Here is a 24,720-nt window from a genome sequence, read left to right as displayed (position 1 = left end):
TAATGTAATCTACAGTAGAATGTTGGGTTGAATTATGAACCAGTAGGCAACATCTTCTCTGGATAAGCTCAAATTTGCAAAAGACAAGTCTATAAAAGATAACGAAGAAGTTTATTCTTGTCTGACATTTTCCAAGACTGCCTCAGAATTATTTTTTTAGAGCCTCAGAACTCCTAGCCTTTTTTGTCTGGTAATAATTCCTTTGTAAAAGAAATATTTATGTGCTGATTTCAGCGAAGAAACTGGTGCATGAGCCAGTCCACTGCTTTGCTGCCAAAATTGAATGCTTTAGAGAGCACAGTGGATTCAGCAGCACTGATCTGAAACTCTGTGGTGGAATTCTGTTCCAGTCCAGCAGTGGAGCGAATTTTGTTTGAGCTGGTGGCACCAAAGAGTTGGGATTTGGACATCTTAATTTGAAAGAAAATGGTGCAAACAGGCAGGTACTTGCCATGGAAGCATCTCTCAGGATGTTTTCTGTATTCCATAATCATAAAATCATTACAGTTGGAAAAGACCTCCAACACTGCCAAGGCCACCACTTAACCATTTGCCTAAGCACCACATCTGTGTGTTTTTTTGAACGCTTCCAAGGATGGTGATTCCACAACTTCCCCAGGCAGCCTGTTCTGATGCTTAACCACTCTTCAGTGAAGAAGTCTTTCCCAATGTCCAACCTAAACCTCCCTTGGCACATCTTGAAGATGTTTCCTCTCATTGTATCGCTTGTTCCTTTGGACAAGAAACTGACCTCACCTGGCTCCAACCTTCTTTGTTGTAGAAAGCAAGAAGGTCTCCTCTGAGGCTCCTTTTCTCCAAGCTGAGGGGTTCCCTCATCTGCTTCTCACAAGACTTTTTCTCTTAGACCCTTCACCAGCTTCACAGCCCTTCTCTGGACACACTCCAGCACTTCAGTGTCCTTCTTGTCAGTATTTCTATGCAGACATTGCTGACATCTCTTATACATGAAAGAGATGTTATTGATGGTATAGAATGACACATTTGTAAGGGCTGAGGATCTCAGGGTGCTGCTGCTGGCACTTTTTTATTACATATAAAGTTTGGTAGGGTTTTATGTAGTGCCTATGTTCTCAAAACAGCATATGTTCGAATTGTTTTTTCTGTAGCTTCTTATTTAGCATTGCTATTTTCTCTTGAAGTCATTTATATTTTTACATCTGCTCAGAATCTGAGTTGGATGAAACTCTGAAACAGTAATTGTTCATTGCATTTACACAAGTCCCCAAGGTTAAAGCACAGTTTGGAGTACCACTCATGAAGGCTTGTTGTGACAGCAGTACAAAGTGGCTGCATGGTTTCGATGCCAAGTGAATGCCACTTAAGTAGCAAAGGACCAACTCTTGGAACATTGATCCTAAAAGTCAACCTGAGTTTGCAGAGTAGGGCTGTGCAGCAGGAGGGTTGTCTTTTTGCACTGATACCTTGGATTGCCAAGTCCAAGAGACTATGTCCCTGCAGCCGGCACAGTTACCTGTCTGAAGTGTAATACTTCTCACAAGTAGCAGTGCTGTCAGTGGTGGTCTTAGCAGGATAGTTTCACCTCTGCAGAGGTGAGAGATGTGATGAGAGCTGGGCTGGGCATCACCCCACAGACCTTCTCCTGTGTCATTTTGCAGTCTGTGGTCATTGAACTGCACAGCATTCACTGGGCTGAACCTGGCCATGCAGGGTCTGGGTCACTTCCAGCACTAATACCATGAGGGACACATGAGACTCCATGTCCTTTGCTTTCCCCATTCCAAGGCTGGTTTCTTCATTCTTTATACTCCAGCTCCATGGGGCTGCAAAAATGCTTTTATTTCTGTCATAATGAACATTTAAAGGTGATACATCAGATTAGGAACCCAAGTAGGATTTATTTCTGTGAAGTTCAGTGTTGCAATCTCTGCTGATGTTGCAGAAAAGACCGTCTATGATCAGTCATGAGGACAGAGCCATCTAAAACTATGCTATGTAGGTGATTAACAGAGGCAAACTCAGCACCAGTTTGCCTATTAACACAGACAAAATATGCTTTGGAGACCAGTTTCCACTCTCACTTCTTTCTCCTGCCCATCTCTCAGAGCATAGCTGCACAAGAGATGCTCGCAGAGTCTGCAACAGACTATGCAACAGAACCTGCCGGCAGCGAGGGTCCCCGAGCCTTGCTTCCCTTCCATACGAGGATCATAGCTGGTCTTTTCTGCAACATCAGCAGAGATTGCAACCCTGAACCTCACCGAAATAAATCCTACTTCCTATAACGAGCAAACGCTACTTATGGCTGCGTTATTAAGCAGCAAGACTTTTACAAAGTCATCCCGTTACTTCTGCCTGCGAACCCTCTCCCCGGGGGTTCTGTGGCGACGAGTGGGTGCTGCAGAGCCAGCTCGCCACTGGCGCTGCCCGGCCGCGGGACTGGGGCGGCTACTCCAGAGACTACGGTAGGGCACGCCCCGCCCCTCTGCCGGCAGCGGGGCCGGGGCTCCGCGGCCACGTCCCCGCGCTGAGCCCAGCCGGGCCGGGCCGCGGGCGATGCCGGCGACGGGCGGGCTAAGGGCCGGCCGGGCGGCCTGACCCTCCCCCGCGCCATGCGGCTCTCTTGCAAGGTGGCGGCGGCTCTGCTGTGCCTCGGTAGCCTGCTGCTGCTCTATCTGCTGGCAGGCAGCGCCGCCGCACCCCCGCGCCCCCCGCCCGCCCCCTCCGCGCCCGCCCGCCCCGCCGCGCCGCTAGCCCGCCGGCAGCCGCGCCTCAGCAGGAGCCCGCCGAGGAGCGGCAGCAAGCTCGTCAGTGCCAGGTAACGGTGCCGGCACCGCCTACGCGCTCCCGGGGCTCGGGAGCTCGCCCGGCCCACGCGTGCCTGGACGGCGCCCCACGCGTGGCAGCCCCCGGTCCTAGTCCTCGGCGGGGAGGCTGCCGGGCTCCTCCTGCCCAGTGCCGGTCCGCCCGCGGAGCACGGCCGCTGTCAGGCGTGCCCAGCCCCACGCGTGCCCGTGGGGCGCCACTGCTGCGGCCCCTCTCTGGTGTCGCTTTGCCGCCCGCTCCCTCGAGCGCTTCCCTTTCTCTTCCCTCGCTTCTGGCAGCGCCTGGTGGCTAAGAACTCTTGTGCAAACCACTCTGTCTTTGGAAGTATAAACTTTTGCCTGCGTGTTTTCACTGCGCCAGAAATGCCAGGAAAGTACGTGGAGGTTTTACCTCCGCCTCCGGTTCCAGCGTCTGAGCGCAGCTATACTTCTTCTGCGTGCCTGTGCGAGGATGGCCTCGGAATATCGTCTTTTCCATTCGATTTGGCCTTGTTTTGAAGGCTGGTGTGAGGAATGTGGTCCTCGCTGGCTGGAGTCGGTGAGGAGCTGCTGTCAGTCTCGGGAGCTGAGCTTCTGCGAATTGCTCATTAATGCTATAGGGAAAAGGTGGCTGGCTGGTCCTCTGGGGTACCACTGGCTTCCAAACTGCGAGGCACCGGTGGATTTTAAGCTCTTGAGCTCTTTGTTTTGAAATCTTTTTATATGTAAATTAATTTAGCAGAACTTTAAAAAATAGTTTGCAGTCTTGGCTTGTTGTTTCCTCTTTCCACACCTTGCAGGCAGAATATTTTGTTAAAAACTGTAATTACTGCAGAAAAACATCTGGGCAGGGTGCTGTTGGTGGGTGGAGGGCTGTTTTTCTCTTTGCATTCCAACGATATTATGGTCAGCGTGACCTCATATATCTAATTAAGTTGGTATGTCTTTGTGTCTTTGATTCATGATTTCACAGAGATGTTCTGAATGAAAGAGTACTCCTCTGTGTTTTTAAGCTCTTATTCCTTCACTTATTAAAGCCCTTGGTTTCTTCCAAGTGTTCTTACCCCACTGAATGCATGAGATGTTTACTGTGGCTGGGAATGGGTCATGAACAGAATTCAAATGCACGTATTAAGGCAGGATTATTTCCACTAGCAACTGTACCTCCTGAAGTAATTTTTCTTCGAGGCATATCTCTGTGATTATCATGGAAATCAAGAAGGACACTGAAAGAAGGAGCCCAGGAAGTATGACACTACTGGGGAGTGTAACCAACTGTTACATTTCAATGAGCTTTTCAGTGAGCATCTTCCTCTTCCAAAATTTGACATTATCTAACTTTTATTTATTGATTTTGCAAGGACTTTTTTACAAGGTCAGCCACACAAAGGAAAAGAGAAGCATGCTGCATTTAAATCATGTCTTATTATTAAGAGTTTTGGGGGTTTGTTTTGTGGGGTTGGTTTGGTTGTGTGGGGCTTGGGGGGTTTTGTTTGTTTGTGTCTTGTTTGTTGGTTTGGTTTTTGTTGATTTGTTTTGGGGTTTGGTGTTTTGGGTTTTTGTTTTTGTTGTTGTTGTTTGGTTAGTTGTTTCTGTGGACCTTGCTTCTTGTTTTTTTTCTCTCTCACATCTACCAGCAGGGCATGATTCTTCTTTAAGTGTCAAGAAGAGGCCAGTCTCTTTTCAGTGGTGTCCTATGATAGAACAAGGGGCAATGGATACAAATGGGAACACAGGAAGTTCCACTTCAACATGAAGGAAAAGTTCTTTACTGTAAGGGTGATGGAGCACTGGAGCAGGCTGCCCAGAGAGGTTGGGGAGGCTCCTCTGGAGACTTTCAAGACTCATCTGGATGAGTTGCTGTGTTATCTGCCCTAGGTGATCCTGCTTTGGCAGTGGGTTTGGACTCAGTGCTCTCTGGAGGTTCCTTCCAACTCCTACCATTCTATGATTCTGATTCTGCACCACTGGTACTAGCAGGAGTTTGTGTAACAGAGGCATTATTCTGTGGGTCCAGTTACTTACTACTAAATAAAGTTTAGGGGCAAAGGCACCTGCCAATGGATGCTGTCCTGGGATGAATTCCATCCACACTTGCACTGTGAAGGCATCAGGTGGTGGGATCTACTTGGCTTAGAAGCAATGTCAGTCTGTTTCCAGGGGACTTGAATTTGGAGTGGAAGAAACAGGCAATAATTTTAGCAGTTACTAGCTTCAGGAGTGACTGCTCCATTGAGTTAACAGACTCCACGCATGTGCTTATACCATAAAGCACATCCACATGGCCTTGTGAAGGGTTGTTGCTGCCTATTCAATCTCACAATAGAAATAATTATTATTTTAATTACTCTTATCAGCAAAGGAGGATTTTTTTCCTTTAAATTTGATCTGAGAAATCATATATCACACAGAATGACAGAACGTTAGGTATTGGAAGGGACCTATAGAAATCATCCAGTCCAATCCCCTTGTCAGAGTAGGATCACCCAGGGCAGGTCACACAGGAACGCATCCAGGTGGGTCTTGAGTGTCTCCAGACAAGAGACTCCACAGCCTCTCTGGACAGCCTGTTGCAGTACTCTGTAATCGTCATGGTGAAAAGGTTTTTCCTTGTGTTCATATGCTCCTGTTTAGACTTGCTACCCTGTGTCCTAGGACTGGACATCTGATTCTGACTGGAGATCTGATTCTTTCAGGGTAACTGATCTGATTATGGCCTTGTAAGATCTTGTGATCTGATCATGGTGTGTGTATTAATACATAGATTGCATGATTGATTCGAATAACACAAGTGAAGATTTGTTTATGCGAATGTAAGAAATTGATTTAATTCAGTTTTGCCAAGCTGATTTGTGTGATTTTGTCAGAGAATGCAGGTTTGGGGCTGAACACAGAAATAATCAAAGGCTTTTCTAGGCTGTGTTTGCTTTATGAGATCAGTTATGTTGCAGAAAAGGTCAATTGGTTTTTAACTGGGGTTTTGTCATACTACTTGCTGTAGTCACATGGTCATAGTAGAAGGCCAAAAAGATTTTCAGTTTTATGAAAGGCAGGCTTTTTCCTAATGGAAATACTCATGCATGATAACAGCTTAATCTAATCACATATCATTGGCTAGCTGTTACCTAGCAAACATTAGTAAATATGTGTCCTGCTTTCATCATCAGGTAGTTTTGGCAATCTAGATGATCATTATATTTAAGTTTCTGGTTAGCTTTACAAACTCAATTTTTGATGATGTTTTTTTTCTAATCCTTTTTGGAATTAAGAAGTCCTGTGCCTTCAGAAAGATTTTTTTTTTTTTTTTCATCTGAAGGATTCTGAGCATGTGCCAAACCAACGTGTGCAAAGTATCAAAAAGCAAAAGGGTTGTTTTACATTTGAAGGGCAGATGTTACCATGCTTTCTATTAAACCAGCGTAGCAAAAACTCCGGAAGCGAACCTTTGCCAGCACATTTAGTTCCCTGAAAGTAACTTTTCCAAAGCAAAACATCTCCTATATGGCAACCTGTCAAGATACTTTTTCTTTGTTTGCAGCCTGTGTGCACACACACAATTTGGCTTGAGTTTGATAGCCTAGAATAACATGATGAAGGCCCAAATATCTCCTACTTGTTTAACAAAGAACTCAGCTGATTAAAGAGTGAGATACAAACATCCATCCTGGTTTTGAGTGGTTTTCTCCAGTTGAGTGGTAGAAGGAGGCTGAAACTTTAACTATTTTTTGATCATCAGCAACTACAAAGCCACAGTCCATTTTGTGCAACTGTATTAAAGTGAGAAAACTTTATTTTAAAGCATTTAAATATTTTCTAATTTATGTTTTAAAGGGTGTGAGAGAACGTGGTTTGTATAATGGAGCCACCGTTGGGACCCAGTGCTGACTGTCAAGAGAGGAGCCTATTTAATAAGTCACCAGTTTTGATACAATGCCTAAATCTAACTCTGTTAATGCTGCAAGAACAAATGGGATCATAATGTGAAGAAGGTTTCAGAAGCTTAACAACTATATTGCATTTTGTGAGAATCTGCACGCATTGTCTTTCAGGAATAGATTTGAAGGCTTGAATAGATGAGCAGGCTCTGTAATGAGATGGGAATGCAGTATTTTGAATGAATCTGGATTGATTTAGACAGGTTTTGGGTTAATTATGTTTGAGACAGTTTCGCTGTGACTAATAAGAAAATTGCATGTAATCTCAACTTTAAGACCTAGAAATGTACACTATTGTGCTTGAGCACTCAGGCTTCTCCTGTGTCAGTACCCATGCCTGTCAGGAAAAAAATGTATGCAGTAAATAAAATACTGTGAGCAACTGGATGGGAGCTGGTCTGTACTGTTGGGAGGCCTTTGCTATAAACTTGTTATTGCCCTATGTTTTATCAAGTCTGTCTTCAGTTGTTTCATTGGGAATTTCTGCAGTTTTGTGATCCTTTCTGCAGTGCTTAATCTTAGGCAACAGTGCTTAATTTTAAAGCCATATAATAGGAGAACAGCAGGTAAGGGAGAGCAGGAAGCAATTTTCGCTGAACAGATGGATAAAAGAGGGAACAGAGCAAAGAGTTTGACATGTTACATAAGTTAGATTTATATATTGACAAGCTACATTTGCCTACTGAAATTAGAAAGATCTGAAGGCAACTGGAATCCTGTATATATAGGGGTTTTATTTGTTCACATCAAACACATTAAACTTTTAAGCCCAAGTTGCTGTATTGTTTTAGATGCATTTAAACATTTAATTTAGACTGTAAAATCCAATTATAGACTATCCATCACCAGTAAGTTGGACTATAAATGAATGAATGAATGCACATATAAATGTTAGGAAGAATTGGCTAATAGCCATTGTAGGGCTCTGGGGATCGATGTGCTCTTTAATGTGCCTGGGAGTCTCTTGAGGTAGCTAACTGTTACTGCTGTAACAACTGGTCCCACTTTACAGGTAGGACAACTACAAGCATAAAGAACTAATGACTTACCCAAAGGTTTGTAGGGGCTGATTACTGAAAGAGCCAACATTGCAGGTCACTTACCCTTTAACCGCTACCTGAGACCTTCTCTATATTACAAGACTACTAACACCTTAGGCTGATAATCTGGCAATATATTCTTTCATTTTATTCTGTGTAACAAAATTTATCCTTTGTACAATTTACCACAGTATTAGCATACTCCAGCCTTTAAACAAAATACGTGTCTTTCATTTGTTCCCTTTGTTGTGTTGTCTAGCAAGACCTGAGCAGGTAGTGCTTGCAAAACTCTTAGCTTTCCAGTATGTCTGCATCAACCACTGGTAACTACATGATAAACATTGGCAATTAGAGGAGATACACTGCATGGAATCAGAATTTAGTGTGTACCTTGTATGAAACCTCAGCTTAGAGAAGGCCTTTCGTAACCCAGTAAGCCTACTTGAACGAGAAGGCTTCTGGTTCCCAGCCCAACCCAACCCTAGTAGAAAAGGAGTAACTGCTCCACTCATGTGAGCTAACTTTCAACTCCCAGTTTCTCTCTTGACAACACATGGTGGAAGCCTTCTTATCTTCAAGAGAGGATCCAGAGAAGCCAGCACAACCATTTGTCTGGATGATAAGTTTTGCAAAGGCTGAGCTAAAATGCTGTTAAATGCATCCTGCTATGTCATTCTTTTATCCTGCTTTCCAGTTCACCTTTGCTTTCATAGTCCTTTTAGTTTCCTTATGTACATACTAAAAAGAATCAAAATGTTGTGTCCCAGCTTTCTTCTGTGCCCTGTTGCTACTTTTCCTCAGTAAGTGTCGCCTTCAGTATCCAAGACTACTACTGAGGTAGTTCAAATACTATCTTGTGTGCCTTTTCTCTGGGATTTTTGTTCCTACTTAGGCCACTGCAAGCTCCTGAACCCCTTTAGCCCAGGTCTTCAGAAATCGTAATTCCTCATCTCCAAGGCTCAGCTTTCTCTTCCACTCTCTGGGGCTGGGAGGGGTGTCTTTTCTGGCAGACAAGATGTCTCTTGTTCATCTGTAGCTCCTATGGGCTGATGGAGCAGTCTGCTTTCATTGAGGGCTGCTGCTGCTGAGTCTGTTTGTTGGAAGTGCTTGTCTACAAATACTGGATTTTTCACTACAGAGTTCACTGTGGCTCAGATTTGCAAAGAAAAGCTTATGCTGAGTTTTGAAATGTTGCAATAAAAGCTGGGAATTTAGTCTTCCTCCCAGTGAATTCCGTTGCCACAAGCTATATCAAAGCAGTTCTCATCCTGCATATGGTTTGATTTAGAGACTCAATTAAGAGGAAACATTAAAGAGATAGGGAGAAGGGGGGGAAAGGGGATCTGTGTGAGCAGCTAATTATTCACTTCAATAATTCAGTGGTTTTTACACTAATAGGTTGGAAAGTAAATACCACTTCACATAGACATAGTATTCCATTATTTATGCACTGATGAAATTGGGGTTTAATTAAAACTAAAGCCTAAGACATTAAACCCTTAATGAAACATGTTGCTTTGTCTAGTCAGTGAAGTACCAGTGGCTGGTATTCCTGAACACAGAAGTGTTTTAAGTCTATAGTATAGAACACCGCTGTTACACAGAGCAGAATTTCATGTCTGGAAAGAGATAATGACAGCTTTATTAACTGTCATTTTGTGTAAAGGTTTTGTTTCTAGTATTAGCATTCCTGATTATTTTTATGTGTGTAATCGTGTGCACTGAGAAGGGGCAGGGTTTGACGTCCTATGTTCAGTGATAAGACCTGGTAGTGATCAACGATTAGCTTTTTTGAACTCACCTATAAGGATGATGATGCTTCCGATTCAGTTTTTTTGTCAGAACAGATCCATCCAGTGGAGTATAAATGTGATCCATGTTAGGATGTGAATACAAAATGGTAGATGTGTTCCTGGAGGATGTGACTTTACTCTCATACTGATGGGGACACACACACACACAAAGCCCAAAAAGCCATATTTTCAAAATGTCTTCAACACTCAAAAAAAAACCCAAAACCCTGATATTTCTGGCCGCCAGATACCCTCAATGTCCCTTTTACATGCAGATACCCCTGTAATTTTACTGAAATTAATTTAAAACCTGCACAGATGTGGGTGCTAAGTAAAACCCCCATCATTTGGCCCTTGACTGCTTGTGGGATATACTCTTGATTCATCTGGGACACGTGAATCTGTTTGTTTTTTAAAGTCTCTTATTTTAGCAAAATCTCAGGGATTTAGTGGGGTGAAATGGAGAACAGTCCTTTGAAACTGTGCCAGTACCTTCAGGGCAGGATTAAGGCTTGCATTTTTAACAGCAAAATTAATTAACTGCTAGAATAATTTACATATGGATGGAGTGGATTTTTTTTTTTTAAAGTATGGATGTCTTCTTCCAGTCTAGACAACAGTTATGGGCCTGGTAATGAAATTACTGGATGTGGTTCTGTAATCTGCATCGTGTGGGCTAAGTAGTAATAAGTTCTTTCTGGCTTCATATCCTCTAAACTAGGGGGAGAAAATAAAGAGGTGTCATTTGCTCAGAGCAAATTGTTGTCTGGTTTGAGGTGCTGTTGAATTAATTTGTTTCACATGTGTATGCACTGCAGTGATTTCTGCAAATTCAGAGATGTTGGAATAACCATAAAAAGCTACAAAAAGCATATTTCTTTGTATTGTCATTTTAATAGTACCACTGACAAAACTGTGACGCCCTTTGCATTTCCTATGGGTAGCCAATCAGGGAAAAATCCTCCTGATCCCCTGCAGGATGAAAGGGAAAAGAAAAACCCTGATATAGAGTCATTGAATTGTTTTGTCTGGAAAAGACCTCTAAGCTCATTGAGTTCAACCATCCACCTATGACCATCACAGTCGTTAAACCATGCCCTGAAGTGCCATATCCACGTGTTTCTTGAACACCTTCAGGGATGGTGACACCACCACCTCCCTGGGCAACCTATTCCAATGCTTGACTCGCCTGATGTTTACCTCAGTGTTTTTCATACCCTGTTTATGATTTTTCAGGAAGCTGGGAGAACAGAAGCATGCAAGACAGCCCTCGTCAGTGCAACAATGTATGCATCTGGCAGTGGTGGCATGTGGGGACCGGCTGGAAGAGACACTGATCATGCTGAAATCAGCAGTTCTCTTTAGCAACAGGAAACTCTGTTTTCACATCTTTGCTGAGGATTCCCTCAGGCCTGAATTTGAGAAGAAGGTGAGTTTCTTGGTCATTTGGGAAATAAATAAATGAGTTATAAGCCACAGATCTCTGAGCGAAATGACGCTGAAGTCAACAAGCAGCAGCGGAGCACTTTTTTACTGTCCATGGTTTATTAATTCTTTCTGCACGTTTGTATTTTAAAAAAGCTACATGGCATGTGGTGTTTAATTCCTCCCCCCATGTCTTTCAGTTAAAGGAATGGCCTTCCTCGCACACCAAGAAGTTTGAACACCACATTTACCCAATAACCTTCTCAGTAGGAAACGCTCAGGAATGGAAGAAGTTATTCAAACCATGTGCTGCCCAGCGCCTTTTTCTTCCGGTAAGGCACCTGGATTTCTGAGTAGGTTGCTTTAGGAAAAGGTTAATTCCACAGAAAGGAAGTTTTGCTGGTGTGATGTTAAAACCATTGTCAGGCTGAAACATCTGATTAAAGATATTTTAATCTGTGCTTTAGCCACTTAAAAAAAACACAAACAAGACACACACAAAACCAAAACAAGACAGAAATCCAGCCTGGCTTTTTCTCCCCCTAGCAAAGGATGTGTGTTTCTTATTTGCTTCTACCTCCATTGGCCTCTCAGATTATTAAAACTCAGAGTGGGAGCTCTTTCAGGGTAGATGCTTGCAGGATAGATGCTGCATGCCTTCCATAAATAACATTCTTTTCAGTGTGCAGTCATCATATCCTCTTTAGCCATTATCTCCTTTTCCATATGTTAGCCCTTAGACTGGTGTTTTCAGCAATCCCTTTTCCTCAAGTTTTATTTCTTTTTCCAGGACTGTCAGATTTGCCCTCAGGGTAATAATTCCAATGTGCTCAAAGTCACATTTCTCACAAGAGCTCTCTATGTCCTGGGATCCTCAGGTCCTCTGAAAACCTGTATTCTGTACTGTTGTCCTGGGTTAACAGGACAGGACAACTTGTAGTTGTGTAATAAACCCGCAAAATATTTAAGTTTTGGTAACAATTTTTCATATGCAGAAATATCAGGAATTAGAAGAACTTCTGTATGAAGTGATCTCTGTGGAACTGAGAACATTTATCAAAAACATCTTAGCGTTGCAGTTGTCTGGGGTGACTCCAATAAAGTGACATGCTATTCACATGATCCAGATTTTTTCATTGCTGTCTCATGAGCAAAGAAATCTTTACTTTCTCAGATGGAAACAATCAGGAGCAGCTGCACATCCAGATACATAGACTGTGAATACATATGTGAGAAAATATGTGCTGTCAGCAGTTCTGTTTATCTGCCATTTAGGGGGAGGGGCTGTCTAATGCACAAAGGCCAGATGGGCTGAAAGTAACTCCACCTTCATCAGGGATCCTCTCTTCCCTGAGTAAATATTTATATCACCTGGAAAATAATCCCTAAGTGTCAGCTTCTTACATACAGATTGTTTGTAGGATGTGCTCAGATAGGGTTTAGTTCACTGGCTAAACACAATTCTTTGTTCTTCCTATTTCTGTGGTATTTTAGCACACCTGGCACAGAAGTGGTTTCACTCTGATTTGTCATCACCCCTCTGAGGACAGAACAGGGTTTTGTATTCATGCTGAGTCCTTTAGGCTGAGCAGTGCTTTTTTTGGTTCCTTTTTTTGTCACTCACATGTTGCCAAAGTTCTCCAGTAACTTCTTGGTGAGGAATATTGGACTGTTGCATGTTGTCTCAGCAAAAGCAGAAGACAGCCTCAACTGTGAATATTGGTTTCTCTTGGGGCAGCTGAAAAATGTTGTGTGTGGTCAGGCTGAGGTTTATGGTTTTGAACAGGAGGGGCTGTCCAAGAGCAGTTGCAGCTGACACCAAGCTGATGTGGCTATGGTAAAGAAAATAAGTTGTAGTAATTAATAGCTGAGGTGGCAAGTGTCCACTTGGACTTCTGGTACTCAAGTTCACAGCCTGGCAGCAGCTTGGACTGTTTGTGGGTAATTTCAGCCAGTACAACAGGCAACAGAAATGCAGACTGGACAGAGCAGGAGGGGAGGGTTTCTGTTGTCATTGTTTAGAGAACTATATTGACTTATGTTTTAAATACCAGCAGGATTTTTTTTTCCTCCTTCCCAGTTCTAAGCATTTACTCCCATAGCAGCATAAATTGTGCCTGGCTTTAGGAAGCACCCCAGGAGAGCTGTAGTTGAGTTTATCAGCTGTTTAGCCCTCAGTTGTGCAAATTGCCTTGCTCCTGATAATGCTAAGCCTGAGTGGAATGTGAGTCTTTGATTCACAAGTGCCTCTCCTGCCAAAGAAGTCTTTCTCCTGCAGCACCAGCAGGCTTGTGAGAGTGGACTGGAGGGTGTGAGGAATGTGTTAAGGGAAAACTGTGTGAGAATCTTTGAGTCCTTTAACTCACTGATAAAAGGAGAGCTCTGGGATGTGATCCTGCAGCTCATAGTAATGAACTGTTTTGTCCTGGGTGACAGGTTGATGTACATATTCCCAACTCGTTGAATCCTCTGGGGTTGCTGAAATATTAAAGGAGAGAGTACAACATCTTGCATTTCATAGAGGCATTCTGTGACATCTGATCACATTTGCCACTTATATGCAGGGCAAGCAAATTGATCCTCCATGTAATCTCACAAGCCTAAGTCTCCTGCTGCACTCTACAATAAAACCATCAATGTGATCTGCAAAGGCAGAATAATGAAGATGTGGATCTTCACATGAGCACAAAATGAAACTCTAAATATAAGCTAGGAGGGTAACACTCTGAGCAGTCACTTGAAACTGTTTTCTTTAACACGGATGCTAAGATGCCAGGTGAAAAACTTCCTTCTGGTCTCACGAGTGCTAGATACCACAGAGCTGGCTTGCAGCTGTCACTGTATTGCTGCTTTGGAACTACCAAAACAGTCAGCTAGAGTATCATGAAATGCTTAAGGGATTTTTGGATGATTTTAGTTCTAATAGTGACTAACATTTAGAACCCTTCTCAAAATACTTAATCTGCTTAAGAGCTTTTAAGATAGATTAGCAATATCCCTCTATTATAGCTGTCCTCTGGAGTACACTGAAGTATCCAACCTAGTTGATCAGTGGGAGCACTGGGAATAGATGCCAAGCATCCAAAGTCTCCCTCTCTGCTGTAACTTGAGATGATTTCTTACTACAATTTAGTAACTCAGCTTTGTGGTACTGCTACATTAGCATCAAGATTAGTGATGTGTCCCTAATTTTGGCTAACTGATAAACTGCCATGCTGGTCGTGCAGATCATTAGGTAGCACAGTTTGAGAATGCACCAGTATGTGTTTACACAGTAGTGTGTTATTACCAACCTTGCTAGCACAGGGAGAATCTATGGAGACAGCAGTTGTGAAATCAAATTACAGATAATTGAGTATTTAAGCGATGTGCCAGGCTAAATATAGCCAGTGATGTGCAGAACTTTTTGACAGATCTACTAAGAATACTCTGCATAGCAGCAAAAAACCAAAATCACGGTTCTTTCAAGCTGGAAATGCCTGTAGAGCAAGGAGGCAGCAAGCACAGTTGAGCCAGAGACATAGAATGTAAGGGGTTGGAAGAGACTTGTAGAGATCATTGAGTCCAACCCCACTGCCAGAGCAGGGTCACCTAGAGCAGGTCACACAAGAACACATCCAGGCAGATTTTAAAAGCCTCCCACAGTATCTGTGGGCAGCCTGTTCCAGGACTCCATCACCCTCACTCTAAAGAAGTGAGGAGCCTCATGTTGAGGTGGAACCTCCTGTATTCCAGCTTGTACCCATTGTTCTTTGTCCTGTCACTGGGCACCACCCAAAAGACATCTTGACATCTTGACATCTGGCATCTTGACACCAACCCCTTAGATATTTATAGGCATTGACAAGATCCACTCCCAGCCTTCTCTTCTCCAGACTAAAGAGCCCCAGGTCTCTCAGTCTCTCTTCATAGCAGAGATGTTCAAGTCCCTTAATCATCCTTGTAGCTATCCATTGGACTGTGTCCAGCAGATCCCTGTCTCTCTTGAACTGGGGAGCCCAAAACTGGATACCTGATCATTCCTTTCAGAAATCAGAGTCAGGTATCTCTACATGGTTTGTGCTGCAAGCCTGAACTCAGGCTACCAAACCCTGTCTTGCATAGCTGATGCTCCAGGTCAGATGTGTGTCACTTTGAACCTGCAGTCATGTCCCTCTGGTTAGCCCTTGAGTCTGCCCCAGCTGAGCAGCATCTGCTTTGGGCAGAGGAGGCTGGAGCAAGGTCTCTGGTACCACAGGCTGTTGGCACTGAAAATCAGAAATCAGAAATGCTTCCTCTCCTCTTGTGTGCTTTTCAATAAGGGAAAACTCTATTGCTGTAAGGGTTGTGTAAAGCCCCAGATTATTTTTTCCAAAAAGTTTATTTAGCTTGGGAACAGAGCTACCTGAGAGCTGGAACACTAGGAAAGCTGGAGTTATTGAAATGAAGTTTATCCCCAGTGCAGCTCCAGTGAAATCCCAGGAGCTAGGCAAGAAGGGACAGGTAAATGCACAGCCAGAAGGGGATGGGATCAATTCAAACTGATGAGTGCAGGCTTTACATAAGTCACAGAATCACAGAATGATAGGGGTTGGATGGGAGCTCTGGAGACCATCTAATCCAACCGCCCCTTGCCAGAGCAGGGTCCCCTAGAGCAGGTTGTCCAGGACAGCATCCAGGTCCAGAGATGGAGGCATACATGTCCTCCTGGCTCCTGCAGCTCTGCTGTCTTAACACTTCACATGTGGAAGAGAAAAGTGGGAATGGCTGTAAGGAAGTAGCACAGCTTTTCTTTTAACCTACTGGATGTCACTGCAGCACAACAGGTGGGAACCAGGAGAGGGGAGAACCTTGACAACCGGGGGAAGGAGAGCGTGTGGATCCCGAGTGGAGGAATACAAGGAGGAAGGCAGGGGGACACATCCTCGTGGGCACCCACTTCACAAAGAGCTGAAATACCTGAAATCCATTTATAGAGAGGAAAATTATTACAGTCCGTTGGCTCCCACAGTCCGGTTTTTATACTCCCTGTTTGAAGTTATTGCAAGAACAGTTTTCTGCTGTCAGCAGCAGTGCCCAGGCTGTCACCTGTGCTTGTGAGGAGCGTCTATGTGAGCCCATTCAGCTTCCCCTTAACCTTCTGCTAGAAAAAGCCTGAATTTGTCTCTCTTCCAGGGCACCTTTAGAAAACATCTGTCACAGTTTACAATGTGCTGTGGATCCCTCAGACAAACTCTGATAGTTTCGACTCTTTTTGTGTTTGTGTGTTATCTCCTGTTTCAGACACAATTTTGGGATGATTTAATATACTTTGATTTTATATGACTTCATACAGTAAGTCCTTATGAATTAAGGCTTTTAGGTGCTGCAGAATAACATACAATGTCCAGAATATCCAACAGCTGAAAGACTCTTCTCTCCAGCTCCTTCTGCTGATTTACTCTTAAAGTAGCTGTCTTTTGTTACGTGGGTTTTGTTGGTGATTTTTTTTTTCAATATTGAACTCCAGGATACTTAATGTTTGCAAATATTTACCCCTGAGCTGTTAGTGTGTTACAGAACTACTTGTGTCACTCATTTCTTGGGACTTCCACGTGCTGCTTTGTATTTTGTGTGGAAAAATTATGCATTGCTCTGACCTTCCATCCAGCAGAGTGATCAGGATTGTGTTGGATTTGTTTACTTAGAGTTTCTTGGAAGCATAGATTTTTGTTTGAAATGCAGACACGCTTGCCGTCTTCTGCTTGTCCTGCTGTGTAGGATGAAGATGTACTTACTGTGTCAGGAATACAGGTCAGGGATTTGTTAAACTTGGCTAAATGTCAGTCTGAATCCCAAAATGTTCAGTCAGGTGAAAAATCTCATTTAAGTGAACTCATGGGTTTGGCATCATAGTGGATGCCTGTTGAGCGTGCTGAAAGGTAATTTCCCCCCCTACTTGTTCAAAATGTTGGTCACTCAGTTTCACACATAATCTTCTATCACAATGCATTTCAATTTCTATGAAACTCAATTCCTTTAAAAGAATTTATTGTTACCTGCATATGCTAGAGAGTTTGGCATTGGTATCATTGCAAGTGGATGAGAGGCAGGGGGTTGTTCTGTTCCACAACATGGTGGGAATTAACTGCCTTTTGGATTTGCTTTTCAAAGACAAAGAGAATCATAGGATGATAGAATGGTTTGGGTTGGAAAAGACCTCTAAAGGGTATCTAGTCCAAGCCCCCTGCAGTCAGGAGGGGGATCCTTCACTAGATCAGGTTGCCCAGAGCCTTGAATGTCTCCTCAACTGCCTGCCTGGGCAACCTGTTGGCAGTGTCCCACCACCCTCGTGATAAAGAACTTGTTCTTAACATCCAATCCTCCTCTAATTTAAAACCATTGCTCCTTGTCCTATCACTACAGGCCTTTGGAAAGTACCTCTCCAGCCTTCTTGTAGGTCCCCTTCAGGTACTGGAAGGCTGCTATTAGGACTCCCTGGAGCCTTTTGTTCTCCAGGCTTGGGCTTTGGGCTGAGACCAAAGAAAATTTCAGTCTTTCAGGAATTTTTTGACAATTTTAGCAAATAACGAAGAGCAAAAAAAATGCAGTTGGAACTGATGATCAGCTTTAGCTAATATTTCTTATGTAACTGGTGGAAACAACTAGGGAGCATTCTTGGGCTGTGCAAGCACTTATGAATTAATGAATGAGCTTGTAAGGATTTGGATAGCCACAAGGGGGAACATTGTCAACAAGAAGAGATTGAATACCCTGGGTCTCATTTGCAGTTTACGCCCTTCCAACTCAACTAACCACACTGTGGTTATTCCCGATGCAGTCTGATAGCAGAGCTCAGAATCCCACCTGTTAAGTTTGAATATGACACTTCTATTTGCTAAGCAAAATCTCTTCTTCAGGAGGATGCATGTAGATTTTTGTGATGGTTAGGGTTTTCTTAATTACTGTGGAACATTTGTGTATATATTAATACTGAATGTAAGTCTCCTAGGAGGACAAAACCAGTCATTTGAAAGGCACAAGGAAGTGATACCAAATGGAGAAGAAAAGGATTTTGTTACACCAGCTTACCCTTTCTGTCTGTGGAGAACACCGTATGTTCCACCAGTTACAGAAAGAACAAAGCCATATCAATGTATGTTCCTTGCAGTTTGCTTCTGAGCTGATACTGAATAGTCCTTGCAGGTATTTTTGAGAGATCAGTGGTTTGCTGTTTCACATGAAGGTTAGAATCTAACCGCTGTGGTCTGGTAGCTGTTTTGCCATGCAGTTGAAAACAATCCACAACAAAACAAGCAACAAGCCAATAACCTGCTAGCTGTTGTTCCTGTGTGTAATTACATCTAGCTGATAAATCAATAGCCTCTTTCAAATCATCAGCTTAAAATAAAAGTACCTTTTGTCAGTGATCTTCCTTTTTGTTGCCTATTTCTTTTTTTAATTTCTTCCTCTCCTCTCCATGCAAACCCAAAAGGTCATTTTAAAGGACGTGGACTCTCTCCTTTACGTGGACACTGATGTTCTCTTCCTGAGGCCCATCGAGGACATCTGGCACATCCTGAAAGAGTTTAACTCAACACAGCTAGCTGCCATGGCCCCAGAACACGAGATACCAAAGATTGGCTGGTACAGTCGCTTTGCACGTCACCCTTATTATGGGCCAACTGGAGTCAATTCCGGAGTGATGCTAATGAATTTAACACGGATACGCAGCACACAGTTCAAGGTGAGAAGAAGTACAGCTGTTGCAGAACAAATGAGTGCTGCATTTTTAACCTCTTGGAAAACTCAGCATAAAATTATAGAAGGTTTGTAATATGAAGAGTCTGAAATATATGGAATCTGTGTAAAGATACTAAAAGCAATTCTGGTGAGAATGATTAGCGAACCAAGTGGAACTTGCCCAAGAGGCTGGAGCACTGAGAACTTGCAGATAAAGCACTCTGTTAGCAGGAGTCAAACTGAACTCTTCAATATGTCATTATCCTTTGAAGGGTGCATAACAGAACAAACTCAAGGATCTTCAGTGCAGTCACTGTATTGCTTTTAAAATTTGGAATCTTGATGCAAATATCAAAAGAAATATGTGGGGTTTTACATCAGCTGTAAATAAGACTCTGTATTCTGCTTGCAGATCAAATGTCTCCATGAATTGACATAAATGAGGAGGGAAAATTTTCCCTGGCATCTCCCCTGTTTTGTGAAAGGCCTGATTTATAAAATCTCTACTGGTTCCATTGAGCACATACTCTCAAATCTGTTTAAAACCTTTATTTACCCTGAATGGTCTTGTTCCTCAGTGAAGGCTAGGAATTCACTGTATCATTACAGGAACACCTTGAGTTGAAAAAACCCTTGCTCTTAATACCATGATTCCCAGGGAAGGGAAGATCACTCTTAGCCTCAGTTTTTCTTGGTTTTATACCACAGGTTTCACCTTGTCCCTGCATTTCTGCATCTGCCCACTTTTTCTCCCTCCTGTTGCTCAGAATAGGAAGATTGTGAATAGCAGGAGCTGACATCAGAGCTAGACCCAGGAGACCTTGCTTTCCTGTTCAGATAAACAGGAGCACAGTCAGCTCTGCTGTTCCAACCCTGCCCAGGTCTAACATTTCCTGGCAGTTCATTTTTCACCTAGGTATCTGACATGGCTTAGCAGACTGACAAATGTGTGGGTGCCATGCTCACATCACTGTTCAAGGTATGAACCCGTTGCTTCTGTTTTTGTGCCCTGCAGAACAGCATGATACCGAGTGGTTTGAGCTGGGAGGAGATGTTATATCCCTTATACCAAAAGTACAAAAATCACATTACATGGGGAGATCAGGATCTGCTAAATATAATTTTTTATTTCAACCCAGGTAAGTAATGATTCTTGGTGCCACTATATGTTAAGAAAATGTCTTGAACTTGAAAAGTTAAGAAGAAGTGCTGTTTGTTATTTATAATACACATAATTTACTCTGGCATGAACTTAATCTGTAAGTGCCCCTAGGATTTACAACCCATGGATTTACAAGCTAGGAAAACACTCCTGAAAGTGGTACAAGGCAGCAGGGCTCAGACATGGTTCCACTGAAAAATCTGTTTTCTGGAGATTCTAAGAAAATAAGTAGCACATTAATGAACCAACTCAGGGATGAAGTTCAAGTTGTATGTCTGCTTAAGAACAGTACTGGACAAGGGTCTAGCTGGAAAAATGCTTTTGTTTCAGATGTTTATCTGAATGTGAAATTGCCAAACATTCTGTAGCGCCATGCTCTTAATTTTCTGAAATTCAGCTGAATTCTGGTATTTCTGCACGCCAGTAACGATGCTAATAGAAACAGAAAATGGACACAGCCATTGCAATACCTTGGCTAAAACTGTTGCCCTCCCTACTTTTGCTCCTTCACTAAAAGTTACTTTTGGAGAAGGATGCTTCCAGCCTCTCAGCTGAATGGTCCAGCCTCAGCAGGTACCAGGGCAACATGTCACACTTTTGGTTTGTCCTTATTTCCCTCAGTCTGGAGTCATGTTCTCCTCGATGTGTATTTCCAAGGAACTGGAAGTTTAGGCATCTTTGAGAGGGCATGATTTTTACCATAGATGCTGAGACAGTTTCTGAAAATGCAGCCCCTTGTAAGAATTTTGCAACAATCATGTAGAAATGGCTTCAGGCACTTCCAAACCCAGTTACAGCTGAGAAATGCAAGGTTTTCAGAACCATAGCATCGTACATGCTTCCCAGAGGAGCTGGGAACCCTATTTCATGCCTCTGAATGGATGCTGAGTGTCCATTCTTATTTGCTTTTCCGTCTTTCCTGTGTGACTTCCTATTCCCTCAGCTGATATTAAGAACAGAATATGTTTGGACTTATCTTTGTTTATTCTGTTCCCTTTTCCTTTTCTCTGAGGATTCACAGGGTGTAGGTAATTGGATATGTCCAAACCCAGGCAAATAGAAAGAGAGAGTGAAAACAAAGCAAGAAGCTAACATCTGTTTGCTGCAGACAGATGTCCAACATCAGTGTCCCTGGTACACCATGTATTACCCTCAGTCCTAGGGAAAGTATAATAAAATGGAATAAATCTTCATTATGAAATACTAAATTAATTTCCCCAAAGAAATGACTGTTATGGGAATAGTGGCTACTGGAGGAAGAAAAGATGAAGCCAGATTAGTTGTGAAGTCGAACTCAAGCTGCTAACTGGAGTGTGGAGGAGGAAAACCAAGGTTGCAAAAATATTGTAATTTTGTGACGAGAGCAATCTCTATCAAATCCACATGTTGGGACTCCTTTCTTCAGGGCACTCTGTCTTTGACTTTAATTGGTAAATGATTTTTTACGAGCTACATAATATCAGACTGCACAAGAAAACAAAAGGTCTGGACACAAATAAAACAGAAAAACAGACGTTTTAAACTGCTGGCCTGTGGGGACTGGCCAGGGAAGGCATCAGTTGGGAATGCTGTCACTGGCTTTCTATGATGCAGTGCCTTGGCTTGAAAATACACAGGAGTGTGTTACCTGAAGAGTCGTCATCTTTTTCCCATTTCCAAAGGCTGTTGTGAGGATGAGTGGATCCAAAGGCTCACAGAGCAGCTTGAGTCTGAGTCCAGCACCAAACCATCACAGTGAGGAGATCAGGAACACTCAAGTGGCATGTATAAAAGCTGATAAGCATAGGGTGATATCCTCTTCCCTGAGTGACCTGCTGATGAGCTGTATTTGCAGATATCTGCTCAGGGTTACCAACAGGATCCCCATTAAGCGTGAGAGGGTTTGGATCCAGTGTTGCTGCTCTTCCTGCCCTCTCAGCAGCATTAGGGAGCAATTCTGAAGGTCAAACTGGATGGAAACCACTTACACTCTACCCTTTCTGGAGAACTCTCCTGCTGGGGAGGCCTTAAGGGAAGAAATGTTTCAGAAACTTTTTCTCCCCCTTCTTCAAGAACCAAGCAGGAGCAGCTGCAGACTTCCTGGGGAGCTAGGAAAGGCCGAAAGAAAGATTCAGTCGTCAGTGCTCCTGACGTGACCTGCCAGCATCATGCAGTGATTCATTGTACTCTGTTTTTGAGGCAAAAAGGTCCCAGGGAGTGGGATGATTTATTACAAGCACATTGCAAATACTGTGGGTGTATGGAGGAAGTCTGAATAAAAGGCATCAGTAGGAGAAAGGAGGTTTTAAGCCCTTTTGAGAAATCAGACCCTTCTTTAAATAACCTAGACCTGTGAAATTAATGGATGATGACTCTCAGAAGGGCTGTGGATAAAATACATTACCCCTAGGGCTCTGCTGTATCTCAGTGTAACAAATTGTCATGGCCTCAGCAGCAAACCTTGGATATACTTTGCAAGGTTTCCCATGCTGCCTCCAGAAGGATTCAGGATTTTGCATAACCCTTACTGCTGGGTGTGCTTCCCTAGTCACAGAATCATAGGGGTTGGAAGGGACCTCCAGAGATCATCAAATCCAACTCCTCTGCAAAGCAGGGCAGGTCACACAAGAATGCATCCAGGCAGATTTTGAAGATCTCTGGATAAGGAAACTCCACAGCCTCTCTGGGCAGCCTGCTCCAGGGATCTGTCACCCTCACAGAAAAAAAAAAAAAGATTTTTCTCATGTTGAGATGGAATTTCCTGTGATTGAGTTTACATCCATTGCCCCTCATCCTATCACTGGGTATCTCTGAAAAGAGGCTGACCACATCCTTCTGACAGCCACCCTTCAGATATTGGTAGACACTGATAAGGTCCTCTCTTAGCCTTCTCTTCTCCAGACTAACCAGCCCCAGGTCTCTCAGTGTTTCCTTGTAAGAAAGATGCTCCATTCACTTGCATAACTCAAAAAATTCTTTCTAGGGCAGAGGACCCTGGGTAGTGTCACCTGGTGCATGCTCTCTAGGTTTGATTCTGTCACTTGTAGCTTTGTAAAATGTTCCCTTGGTTTATAGTTCTGCTGCTCAGGGAAGTGACATCCCTGGAGGGATGTAAAAGACACATAGATGTGGTGCTTAGGGACGTGATTTAGCAGTGGACTTGGCAGTGCTGGGTTAATGGTTGGACTCAATGATCTGAAAGGTCTTTTCCAGCCTAAATCATTCTGTTTACACTCATTCTTTGTGTTATCCTCTCTATTAGTTGAGGTCTAACAGTGCTGAGATACGTATAGTCATATCCTGAGGAAAGGAGGCTTCTGTGTCTAGCTGCTACTTGGGATATTGCAAAAGAAGTAACTGAAGTTTTCCTCCTTGTCCATCCCAGCTGTTTCACAGGGAGACAGTTCAATTTGCCACACCTTTGGTTTGACATCTTTTCTTTTTCCCCCTCCTGACACTGGCAGAGTGTCTCTATGTGTTCCCGTGCCAGTGGAACTACCGGCCCGATCACTGTATGTATGGAAGCAACTGCAAAGGTGCAGAAGAAGAAGGTGTCTCTGTTCTGCATGGCAATAGAGGTGTCTATCATGATGACAAACAGCCTACCTTCAAGGCACTCTATGAAGTGATACGTGATGTAAGTCTTCCATCTCTACAGGGGCAGTCCTTTCATTCCACTGTAGATGACTGCTTTGGCAGGGTCACTGCAGCAGATCAGGCTGAGCACTGCTGTGCTTCCTGTGCACCCCTCAGAGACAAAACAAGGTTGCTTTGGGCTCTGCTTTCTTATTGCATGTGTGTATTTGACGTGGTTTAAACAACCCTTTGTATTAGAATAAACTTCTAACCAAAAAGGCTGACAAATTGCTTTTTTATAATTCTGGAAGTGGAAAAGACTTTGAATGGACTTCTTCTAGCTGCAGCTCTGATCCATGGATACCCAATGTAAGATTCTCCTCCCTGGGCACCTACAGCCTCTGGGCACAGGGAAGGCAGAAGCTTGCGTGCAGACACAGGTCCATGTTTCCAGTGGGAATATTGCATGTGCACAACTCCACTCAAGGAGACCAGTGTTTGAAGCTGATAGACTTTGATGATCCTCTGGGAAGGTGAAGGACGAGTCATTGCCTACCTATATAATATTGGATCTTACAGAAGCTTCTACAGTGCTGTTTGGTACCAGGGAAGACTAATAATTATTTTCTTTTTTTCTTTTATTTAGTTTCCATTTGAAGACAATCTCTTCCAGTCCTTGTACTACCCTCTGCAGTCTAAGTTTCTGGATACAGTGCACACTTTATGTGGAAGAATCCCACAAGTATTTTTGAAGCAAATTGAGAAGACTATGAAGAAGGTGTATGAAAATCGTGTCATTGTCTACTTGGGGGCAAACCACAGATACTGAATGGAGCTGTGTTTTGACACAGAGCTTTTAGGCTCTTGCACCTCATCTTGTGAAGCATACAAATGAAGCACAGTATCATAGAATCACCTGGCTTGGAAGAGACCTCTACAGGTCATCTAGTCTAACCCCCCTGCAGTGAGCAGGGACATACTTGACTAGATCAGGTCTCCCAGAGCCCCATCCTGCCTCACCTTCAGTATCTCCAGGGATGAGGCCTCAACCACCTCCCCGGGCAACCTGTTCCGGTGCTCAACCACCTTCATTGTAAAGAACTTTTTCCTAACACATATGCTAACAGCATATGACCTTCTGTACTGAAACTCAGAATTCAAATATTTTCCTTATCTAATGTCCTAATAACCCCTCAAATGACAAAATGGGGAAATCCTAGAAATCTACCTAAACTGTCCTTTCTTAGGCCTTTCGTTCCCTTCCTACAAGAGAGGTGACAACTGTCACTTTTATTTGACAAGCTCAGTTTGGTTATCTGTTGTCCT

The 24,720-nt window shown here is 43.2% G+C and overlaps 1 protein-coding gene across 1 annotated transcript; it reads left to right on the top strand.

Annotated features, from left to right (window-relative positions):
- Positions 1 to 2,591: 2,591 nt before the first annotated feature.
- Positions 2,592 to 24,223, top strand: GXYLT2 (glucoside xylosyltransferase 2). The gene is made up of 7 exons (XM_054387397.1): positions 2,592 to 2,797; positions 10,788 to 10,980; positions 11,177 to 11,308; positions 18,430 to 18,681; positions 19,693 to 19,816; positions 23,283 to 23,455; positions 24,041 to 24,223. Exons 1-7 carry the CDS (start codon positions 2,592 to 2,594, stop codon positions 24,221 to 24,223), a joined length of 1,263 nt encoding a protein of 420 aa, XP_054243372.1.
- The last annotated feature ends 497 nt before the right edge of the window (positions 24,224 to 24,720 follow it).

The sequence above is a fragment of the Indicator indicator genome, chromosome 15 (assembly GCF_027791375.1).
Source record: "Indicator indicator isolate 239-I01 chromosome 15, UM_Iind_1.1, whole genome shotgun sequence".
Taxonomy (NCBI): domain Eukaryota; kingdom Metazoa; phylum Chordata; class Aves; order Piciformes; family Indicatoridae; genus Indicator; species Indicator indicator.
Note: the sequence above shows the minus strand (reverse complement) of the source record. Positions and strands in the feature narration are given on the sequence as shown.

Coding starts and splice junctions, on each gene's coding strand:
- GXYLT2 (XM_054387397.1), top strand. CDS start 2,592: ATGCGGCTCTCTTGCAAGGTGGCGGCGGCTCTGCTGTGCCTCGGTAGC. Junction 10,981..11,176: donor GGCCTGAATTTGAGAAGAAG/GTGAGTTTCTTG, acceptor CATGTCTTTCAG/TTAAAGGAATGGCCTTCCTC. Junction 18,682..19,692: donor TACGCAGCACACAGTTCAAG/GTGAGAAGAAGT, acceptor TGTGCCCTGCAG/AACAGCATGATACCGAGTGG.